Raw genomic sequence first — 11,465 nt, 5'->3', positions numbered from 1 at the left:
TACCCCAATTTAACTTCAAATACACATAACCTAGGTGTAATAATCAATAGGTAATCAATATATAATAACAAAGGTGATTAACCTTCACTTACCTCTTCAATTGTAGCAAAAACCCTCTCAAAACTTGCCCATAACCGAGTTCCACAAGTCCAAAATGAGAAAAATGACTCAAACCCTCATTTTTAACATTTGCCTAGCGATTATCACACCTGCGGTCACTTAACTGCATATGCGGTCCCGTAGGTGCGGTTCGAAAGTCGCATCCGCGATCCCCTACAACCTCCAGCCTTTTCGCTTTTGCGAAAAACGTTCCGCTTCTGCGGACTCCCTCTGCTTCTGCGATCTTTGACCTTCCAGCATACCTCTTCTTCTGCAGTCCCATTTGCACTTCTGTGCATGCGCACCTGTGCCACACGTCCGCATCCGCGGAAACCCATGGCTTCGCTCACCTGCCCGCACCTGCGCTCCTCCCCAGCTCAACCAATCTCGCTTCTGCGACCCTATGGCCGATTCTTCGGTCTCGCACCTACGTCCAAATCCATGCAGGTTCGATTGCACCAGACCTGAAACTATCAGCATTTCTACTAAGTCCAAACATGATCCGCACATCATCCGAATTGCACCCGAAGCCACCGGGACCCCATCCAAATATACCAACAAGTTCTAAAACACTAGCAAACTTACTCGAGTCATCAATTCCCATCGAAAAACACCAAAACCATGAATCACACCTCAATTTAAGCCTGACGAAACTAATGAACTTCAAACTTCTAAAACTAATGTCGAATCATATCAAATCAACTCCGAACAATCTCATATTTTGCGCACAATTCATAAATGACACAACGGACCTACTCCAACTCCCGAAATCAAAATCCGAACCCAATATTAACAATGTCAACTCTCGATCAAACCTCCCAACCTTCCAAATCTTCAACTTTTCAACTTTCGTCAAAAAGCCTCAAAAACCCCTAGTTACATTCCTTCTTAGTGATACAGAGCACCAACCCCTGGTTATATTTTCTTTCAGTAATACATGGTACCAACCATTAGTTACATTCTCTCCTAGTGATACAGTGCGCCAACCCCTGGTTACGTTTCCTTTCAGCAATACGGGGTACCAACTCTTGGTTACATTCCTTCCTAGTGATATAGGGCGTCAACCCCTGGTTATATTTTCTTTCAGTAATACAGGGTACCAACCCCTGGTTAAATTCTCTCCTAGTGATATAGGGAGCCAACCCCTGATTACATTTCCTTTCAGTAATACGGTGTACCAACCCCTGGTTACATTCATTCCTAGTGATATATGGCATCAACCCCTAGTTATATTTCCTTTCAGTAATATAGGGTACCAACCCCTGATTACATTCTGTCCTAGTGATACATGGGGCTAACCCCTGGTTACATTTCCTTTCAGTAATACGGGGTACCAACCCCTGGTTACATTCCTTCCTAGTGATATAGGGAGCCAACCCCTGGTTATATTTTTTTTCAGTAATACAGGGTACCAACCCCTGGTTAAATTCTCTCCTAGTGATACAGGGAGCCAACCTTTGATTACATTTCCTTTCAATAATACGGGGTACCAACCCCTGGTTACATTCCTTCCTAGTGATATAGGGCGTCAACCCCTGGTTATTTTTCCTTTCAGTAATACAGGGTACCAACCCTTGATTATATTCTGTCCTAGTGATACATGGGGCCAACCCCTGGTTACATTTCCTTTTAGTAATATAAGATACCAACCCCTGGTTACATATCCTCACGTAGCTAGCTTATACAACTATCTTTGTCTTCCTTTCAATAAATTACATAGTTTATAGCTTTCTCTAATAACTCACAAAAGTTTCCTAGTGCCAAACCGGGGCAGAAAATTTTGTTCATTTTGTTTGTCTTTGATGGCTTTGCAGGACCCTGCCATAAAGCACAGATTGTGGCTATTAAAGCTTCCAGTTTCAGTTCTCATCAGAAGAAAGAAGTTTTTTTATCATAAGATAGTTGGAGTTAGTTTTGATAATGTGTCAGCAACTCAGTGTCTCAAGATTCATCTTCTCAATTTTGGATCAGAAAAGCACTCAATGAAAATTGAGTCATAATCTTTTCTTCAAAGAGCATCAAGATCCAATCTAAGGTCAACACAAGCGAGCATGTCAAGAATCAAGATTTGACTCCCAAAGACACATAGATAGGAATTTTGTAACCCTTAGCTTGCAGGCAAATATAGTTCTCTTCTCTTTTCATTTGATGTAAGCAACAAGTAATAGTAACAACAACAACAACAACAACATCAGTCTTAACTCCAATGTCTGATAGTCCCAGCTACCAAATTTTCCAAAAAACTACACTAACCTGATTCCTTTATAGCCAAGGATATGTAGTCAACCTCGGAAGCAAGGTTCGGTCACCTTTTAAAGAAAATGATTTTATTAGAGTCATATGTGAGCAAATTTAATCACTAAATTTACTATATTTACACGTAAACTCTTCATGTTCTCGAGCAAAGAGAGGTAGCTTTAAATGCCTAATTTTTGCTCTTTTGTTTTCCTTCTTTTATGTTGATTATAGTTTAATTAAATAGGAAATAAAAGGTTGGGATAAGTTGCATGTTTTAGCCAGAATGGGCCAAACATTGGACCAAATCAGTGGCCCAATGGAACTAACCCGGTCCAACAATCTCTACCACTTGTTGATATATGGTATCTGTCTCCAACTCTCGGGTCCTTCTGAACCTAATACCATAGTTGAGCCCCTTGATAAATCGACGGACTCACTCTCTAACTGTAGAAACCAAGGCAAGTGAATGTCTGGACAAATCACTGAATCGGACAGCATACTCCGACATTGTCATAGTACCTTGGCGCAGCTTCTCAAACTCTACGCGCCATGCCTCCTGAAGGGTCTGAGGAACAAACTCTCTCAAGAACAACTCTGAAAATTGAGCCCATGTAAGTGAAGCTACATCGGCTGGGCTACCCTTCTTGTACGATTGCCACCATAGATATGATGTTCCCTTCAGCTGGAACGTAGTAAAAGCAACCCCACTCATCTCTACAATACCCATGGTGCGAAGAATACAGTGGCACTCCTCAAGAAAACCATGTGCATCCTCTGAAGCCAAACCACTAAAAGTAAGAGGGTGATACTTCTTGAACCTCTTGAGCCTAAGATGCTCCTCCTCAGATGTTTCTTCCCTAACTACTTGTTGAATTAGAACAATAGATTGTACCGCTATAACCTTTAATACCTGATCAACCTGGACGTGCTGCTCTGGGGTACGTACTGCGGGACTCTGAGATCCTCCCCCAGCCTGAGGTGTGGTTTGTGCAAGTGGGATCAACCCCGCCTGAGCTAAGGTAATGAACATGCTCAAGAACTGTGCGAGGGTCTCCAGAAGTGCTGGGGTGGCAACAGGCGCCTCGGATTCCTGTCTCCCAACTTGAGCTACAGGTGGATCCACGTGCCCTTCTTCGACCTCTGCCCGAACCTGGCCTCTCGCGGATCTAGCAGGGGGCGCGGGTGTCTAATCGTCAGATCCAACAGTGCATGTCCTTAGCATCTATGAGAGAATAGAAAGTCAAAGATTCAATTTTCGAAGTCAACCAATTCGCATGATAAGGAATCAAAAAAGTGAAGTTTTTCTAACAGTTTTGTAGCCTCTTGAAGATAAGTACAGACATCTCCGTACCGATCCGCAAGACTCTACTAAACCTACTTATGACTCGTAACACCTATGAACCTAGAGCTCTGATACCAACTTGTCATGACCCCAACTTCCCTCCGTAGGATGTCGTGATGGCACCTAGTATCTACGACTAGGTAAGCCTAACATTTGATAATAATTAAACAGATATAATTAACAAAATACTAAAAACAAGTCTGATAATCTCATGTAAACTTCTGAAAAAACAGAATCTCAACCATACACTCCCCAAGAACGGTGGGACTGAATCACAAGCTCTACAACAACAACAATAACAACAACAACAACAACAACAACAACAACAACAACAACATACCCAGTAATATCCCACACCGTGGGGTCTGGGAAGGGTAGTGTGTACGTAGACCTTACCCCTACCTTGTGAGGATAGAGAGACAATTTCCAATAGACCCTCGGCTTAGAAAGCATAAGAACCACATTAATGAAAATATAGATAAGAAGGGACAGTACCAAGAAGCCATATAAAAATAAAATAAAAACAACCAGATAGTAAGGTAATCAATAATGAAAAAAAATAACGGTTAGTCATAAAATCCTACTTCTAACAGAAAGCGAGACCGTGTGCCAATACTACTGTTATGAACACTCTAGACTACCTACTCTACTACCATAATCCTCGACCTCCATACATTCCTATCAAGGGTCATGTCCTCGGTCAGCTGAAGTTGCGCCATGTCTTGCCTAATCACCTCTCTCTACAAGCTCTACAAAGTAAGCTATAGTGTCTAGTACATCACTGTCTGAAAGAAAATACAATAATAAATAAGAAAAAAGAAAGGTGACTCTGAGGCCTGCGAACGTGGGGCATGTATACCTTGAAGTCTCCCAAGCAGCAACTCAAATCAATTCATGGGTAAAAATGAATTTCTGGATGTTCAAATACTCTCTATGCATGTGTAACTTGACTTTATTAGCCAATATATGGTTCCGATTCATGTAAAAATGGGATATTCCGAAAAGGCTGGCATGTGTTTAAAGACTGTTCTTGCTCCTTGCGCAATTCTGGCCAGTTTATGTTAGTTTTCTGCAAATTGGCTATTCTTTACAGAAAAGAACAAAAGAGCTATGTCTGAAAGCTTTAGTTATTATAATAAAGGCTAGATTTTACATGTAACAATCTCTGTTAGGACCTGTGCTCTCTGGTAAAAAATGGCTAGATCATAAATAAGTGGTTGGGATTGCTAGCTAAAAATAAAGGTTAATGGCTTAGAGCAAAAGAGGCCAGACTCGCAATTTAGTCCAGGTGGGCTGTCTTAGCAAGTCAGCAGTTGAAAGCCATTGGGCTTTTAGCTTGTTCCCATTTCTTGGGCCCAATAATGGGCCAAGGCGGATTCTGCCCAACAGGCCCAATATCTTTAAAAAGTGTATAAATACTTTGCCCATTCTTTTGTGTATATGCTGGCCCAATGCCACAACTAATAAGCAAATTGGCCAACTTTCTCAATAAATAATCTGATCCATCTTCAAAATAATACTAGCTTAGTTTAATAAAATTATTAGGAGCTAGTTAATTAATGTTTAACAATAATCCAATAACTTAAGCACCTTTAAATAATTTAAGCGCTAGGCAAAATTTAGGCACGAATATAAGTTTGATGTTCTTAAAATGCTTCGCATACTAGCTTGGTTATGTAGTTTAATAAATAATAAGAATAAAGATTATAAATAAGGTCCAATATCAATAGAATATTCACATGTTGTTTTATTACCATTAGTTTACAAAAAGCAATTTCTTTCAATATAGAGATGGATAATTGTTTTTTCCATAATCTAACCTCCAAAGCCTTAGATTTAATAAAGATAATTAGTTTCGTCTTAACCGATGTCGGGAAGGCTCGCTTCAGATTAAAGACATAAATAAAATAATAAGGTCGTGAGAACACGTCTTGTTCCAATTCTTTCAAATAAAAAAAAAGTTTGTTATTTAATTAACTTCGAGTAGACTCCAATTCTAGATGCGACACACGAACTAAGGTCGGGGATACTCATCTTAGTTAGTGTAAGCTAGGATCGGGGATACTCGTCCTAGTTTAAAAATTAACAATGTCATCAACAATAAAAGCGGACATAGAAAAAATATGAAAATCAAATAAATTACAGTTTATCCAAAATTAATTCTAGCAAAGTTTAAGTTAATAAAGCGACCGCGCTAGAATCACGGGACTCGGGAAGTGCCTCACACCTTCTCTCCGGTCAATAAAAATAGAGTCAAACCTTCCTTTGACTAGGAATTCAAATAAAAGGTTACTTGGAATACCCAAAAAATCAATTCCAAGTGGTGACTCTGTAAATACAATAATTCATACTCAATTTTGTTACTTTAATTAGAAAAACTCTTTAACCTACTATCCATACAACATATCCTCTCGGGTGGAAAAGGGGTGTGACAATCAACATAACATTTAACAAAAAAAGTAAATACTTTTATCACTTACCAAAAGTAACATTATAACTTGTAGTCTTAAAACTCTTTGATATTTTTATGACTATAAGGACATGTTATTGGAAATAAAATGACAAGTTTAAAGTTATTAAAGTATTTCTCAATATAAAAAAAACATACTTTCTTGAAACAAATAAAAAGAAACAATGCCAACCCAAGAATGCAAGAATACAGAACACTACTGCCGGCCATGTTGATGTAGTTTGAATGTCGACTGTTAGGGTAGTAAGCCCAATGGTCAGGATCGTATCTAAGTAGGCAACACAAACAGAAGGCAAAGATGGAAGAGAGAAAACTCCCTTCCATCTATTATATTACAAATTTAATATATGTATATATTTAATAATTTTTAAACATAAAAATACTATTTAAGTAAAAGTTACTAGTTTGCAAATTCTGTATCTGGACTACTACCTATTTTCATGACCAAAGGTGTAACGACCTGATCGGTCGTTTTGAATATTATAATCACGTTCTCCCATTTATTGCTCAATTTATGCCTTACAATTGATTTATGACTTATCGGGTTAGTTTGTTCGGGTTCGGAAGGAATTCGGAGTGAAATGAGACACTTAGTCTCATAATTGAAAATTTTAAGTTAGAAAAATTGACCGGATGTGGACCTATATGTAAAAGACCTCGGATTTGAATTCTGATAATTCCAACAGCTCAGTATGGTGATTTTGGACTTAGAAGCGTGTCCGGAAAATTATTTGGAGGTCCGTAGTGGAATTAGACTTAAAATGGTAAAAATCAAATTTTTGGGAAGTTTGATTGGGGGTTGACTTTTTAATATCGGTCTCGAAATTCAACTTTCATCCGAGAGCCCAAGAGACTAGAGAGGTTGAGGACTGAGTAAGGCCGAGGTCATGTCGGCGAGGTAAGGATATTATGGCACGTGAGTTGTCTGTGCAGGATATTATAGCACGTGAGTTGTCCGTGCAGATTATGACGCTTGGGCTGTAGGAGCCCCTCCGGAGTCTATACACCCCTAGTGAGCGCGGGTACCCATTGAGTGTGAGTGTTGAGGGCTGAGAGCCGAGTGGTTGAGTTGTTATGACGAGTGGAGTGACTGTTGCCCTGAGAGGCTGTACTTGCTTTTCATTTGTTGTTGCACTTAGTTGCTATTTGTCATTGTTGTGAAATTCCCTGAAAGATTTTATATCTGGATTACATGAACTTGAACTGTATAAATTGATTTGACTTAAACTTCTGGATTTGAAAGCATGTCTATTCTCTGTTGGAATTATTGAAAATGAACTATAACTGTGTAGCTCGTCAGTATCTTCAATTCCTTATTTATTATTCTTACTTGCTAAGTTGGTTGTACTCATACTACACCTTGCACTTCGTGTGCAGATCCAGGTATTTTCGGACATAGCGGATGCTAATTCTCTCGCATAGTTGATTTTTCGGAGATTCAGAGGTAGCTGTCGTGTTTCGCAGACCTTGCCTCTCCTTCCCTATCTCCTTATTTACTGCATTTGGTCTCAGACTATTATGGACCGTATTTTCCAGACTTGTATTCATATTAGATGCTCAGGTATTCAGTGACACCAGTTTTTAGGGAGTGTTCGTATTAGTATTTGTAGAATTTTATATTGTATTTAAATATTATATTTTCAAACTTAAAGAGGAATTGTGGTTTATTGAGATTATCGGCTTGCCTAATATCGATAGGCGCCATCACGACAGGTTGGAATTTTGGATCGTGACAAAAGGGGGAAAGAAAGAAAATAGAAGAACAAATGGATAATTTTGGGGGGGGGGGGGGACATAAGAGCACTTATTTAAGAAATTTTTTATAAAACCTAATATCAATAGGTATTTTACATACATGGCAACAAAATAATTATATTACTTAGCATAAACCACTCAATCCCATTAAAATAGGGATACTAGTTAATAATTCCTAAACTTAAGCAAAAATAAAAGGAAAGATGACAACTTCCATCCAAAACTAAACACTCTTCCAAATTTCACTAAAATAGGCGTACTAATTAATGATACACAAATCCTACCAATCCACAAATAAATTATTGGACTTTCATGAATTACTATAATAGAAAGTGATGGCTACTCTTCTTGAATTGAAATATACATTCACTCAATGTGTTCTCTTTAATAATATTTTTATTAATTTTTAAGTTATACCCCACTAGTAGTTATTTAACTTATACAATATTGTTCATTTAATTCAATAAAAAATTAATTTATCATTACTTATAGATTTTAAAATTTTCAATTTTTTTCGTATATTTATTATACAACAACAACAACAACAACCTAGTAAAATCCCACAAGTGGCGTCTGGGGAGGGTAGTGTGTACGCAGGCCTTACCCCTACTCAGGAAGAGTAGAGATGTCGTTTCCGATAGATCTTCGGAACAAGAAGATGGAACGAGACTATGTAGCAGTAACATCAAAAGAAATTAGAAAAGATAACAACAGTAACACAATAACCAAGAAATAGAGAGAAAAGCAATAACACTAAGCAGTAATAACGGCACAGTACTACATATGCAGTGGAGTAATATGGATACAACAAGAGCCACTAACATCCTAAGACAAATCATTACCAAACTAGCTTCCTACAACCTAACCTACAACACTAATGAAGTACTAATTACACAACTGGAGCCACAAGCAGCGTAAAACACTACAATTAGACTAGCCTCCTATCTCCTAACCTACAACCCTAATGATCGACCTCCACAACTTCCTATCAAGGTCCATATCCTCGAAAATCTGCAGTCGCCCCATGTCCTGCCTGATCACCTCTCCCCAATACTTCTTAGGCTGTCCTCTATCTTTTCTCATATCCGTTAAGGCCAGTCGTTCACACCTCCTTACCGGGCATCCAGGCTTCTCCTTCTCACGTGCCCGAACCATCTAAGCCTAGCTTCCCACATCTTGTCTTCCATGGGAGCCACGACCACCTTCACCCGGATATCTTCATTTCTAATCTTATCTAGCCTATTGTGCCCGCACATCCATCTCAACATCCTCATTTCTGAAACTTTCATCCTATGGATATGGGAATTCTTGACTTGCCAGCACTCTACACCAAACAACATGGTTGGTCTAACCACCGTTCTATAGAACTTGCCTTTAAGTTCCGGAGGCACCTTCTTATCACACAAGACGCCATACGCTAATCTCCATTTCGTCCACCCCACCCATATACGGTGCGTTACATCCTTGTCAAACTCCTTATCCCCCTGGATAACCTACCCTAGAGACTTGAAGCTCCATTTCTTGGGGATGACTTGAAAAGCAAGCCTCACGTCCATGTCCACTTCTCCCGACCCCCGGCTGAACTTGCACTCTACGTATTCTGTCTTAGTCCTGTTCAACTTGAAACCTTTAGACTCAAGGGTCCACCTCCAAACCTCCAACCTCTCGTTAACACGCTTCGGTCTCATCAATCATAAATATATCATCAGCGAATAACATACACCATGACACCTCCGCTTGACTATGGTGAGTCAGTGTGTCCATCGCCAGAGAAAATAAGAACTGGCTGAGCGTAGATCCTTGGTATAACACCATAACAACCAAAAAATGCTCCGAATCGCTCCTACAGTTCTAACCCGAGTCTTAGCTCCCTTATACATGTCCATAATCACCCTAATATACGCTACCGGAACACCTTTCACCTCCAGGCATCTCCAAAGGACCTCCCTAGGGACCTTGTCATATATTATTTCTAGGTCAATAAACACCATGTGTAAATCCTTCTTCCTATCCCTGTACAGTTCGACCAACCTCCTAATAAGATGGATAGCTTCCGTGGTAGAACGACTAGGCATGAACCCAAATTGGTTATCGGATATCGACACCAGCCTCCTCACCCTTGCTTCCACTACCCTCTCCCAGATTTTCATGGTATGACTTAGTAACTTGATGCACCTGTAGTTGTTACAATTCTGGATTTCACTTTTGTTCTTGTATAGCGGTATCATCGTACTCCACCTCCATTCCTCTAGAATCTCTTTCATCCTGAAATTAATATTAAACATCCCAGTTAGTTATTCCAATCCTTATTTACCCACATACCCCTAGAATTCTACCGAAATTTTGTCTGGCCCGGTCGCTCTGCCCCTGCTCATCTTATGTATAGCCCCAACGACCTCCTCGACCTTAATGTGCCTACAATAGCTAAAATCTCAGTGGCTGTCGGAGTGTTCCAATTCACCTAGCACAATGTCTCTGTCCGCTTTCTCATTCAGCAGCTTATGAAAGTACGTCTGCCATCTTCGCTTAATCTGAGTGTCTTCCATCAACATTCTAACTTTCTCGTCCTTCATGCATCTCACTAGGTGTAGATCACGAGCCGTCCTCTCTCTCGCTTTGGCCAACTGGAACAACTTTTTGTCCCCGCCTTTATCCCCTATTTCTTCGTACAGGCAACCAAATGTTGTATTCTTAGCTTCCTTGACTGCTAACTTCGCCACCTTCCTAGATTCCTTATATTTTTCTCTTTTCATCTTCCTCTCCTCATTGTCTGTACTCTCTACTAACCTCTGGTATGCCGCTTTCTTTTCTTCCACCTTTCCTTGGGCCTCGATGTTCCACCACCAGTCACCTCTGTGACCACCCGTGTAACCCTTCGAGATCCCTAACACCTCTCGCGCCGCCTCCCTTACACAGTTCGCCGTCATCTTCCACATACCGCTTGCATCCCTACTACTCCTCCAGGCCCTTATAGCCAACAACCTCCCCTCCAGCTCCTGATCTATATCCTTCATCAAGGCGCCCAACCTAATCCTTGGACGACCCCGAACCACCTTATTCTTTCTCTTTATCATGGTGTCGACGTCCATAACCAAAAGCCTATGTTGGGTCGCGAGTGTCTCACTCGGGATAACCTTGCAATCCTTGCACAACCCTCTATCACACCTCCTCAAAAGGAGATAATCAATCTGAGTCTTAGCCATCGCACTCTTAAAAGTAGTCAAATACTCCTCCCTTTTCGGAAAACTAGAGTTCACAATCACTAACTCAAAAGCCTTAGCAAAATCCAACAGAGAAGTTCCACCTCCGTTCCTAACCCCAAAGTTAAAGCCGCCATGAACCTCGCCATAGCCACATAAAGACGTTCCGATATGCCTATTGAAATACCCTCATATAAATAACTTTTACGTAGGCGGAATACCACGCACCTCTTCATCCAAACCCTCTTAAAAGCACCTCTTAACCTCCTCATTCAAGCCTTCTTGGAGAGTATAAGTGCTAATGACATTCAGGGTGAGCCCTCCAATCAATAACTTAATAACCATCAATCTTTCGCTCACC

General features: G+C 40.2%; 1 protein-coding gene across 1 annotated transcript; it reads right to left on the bottom strand.

Moving 5' to 3' along the window:
• Nucleotides 1–10,336: 10,336 nt before the first annotated feature.
• Nucleotides 10,337–11,107, bottom strand: LOC142163977 (uncharacterized). The gene has a single exon (XM_075221137.1). It carries the CDS (start codon nucleotides 11,105–11,107, stop codon nucleotides 10,337–10,339), a length of 771 nt encoding a protein of 256 aa, XP_075077238.1.
• Between the last annotated feature and the right edge of the window lie 358 nt (nucleotides 11,108–11,465).

Source organism: Nicotiana tabacum, chromosome 9 (assembly GCF_000715075.1).
Source record: "Nicotiana tabacum cultivar K326 chromosome 9, ASM71507v2, whole genome shotgun sequence".
Taxonomy (NCBI): Eukaryota; Viridiplantae; Streptophyta; class Magnoliopsida; order Solanales; family Solanaceae; genus Nicotiana; species Nicotiana tabacum.
The sequence above is the reverse complement of the archived record's forward strand: the minus strand, read 5'-3'. Positions and strand labels throughout refer to the sequence as shown.

Bases quoted from the DNA above. Each gene is read 5' to 3' on its own strand.
- LOC142163977 (XM_075221137.1), bottom strand. From the start codon at position 11,107: ATGGCTAAGACTCAGATTGATTATCTCCTTTTGAGGAGGTGTGATAGA.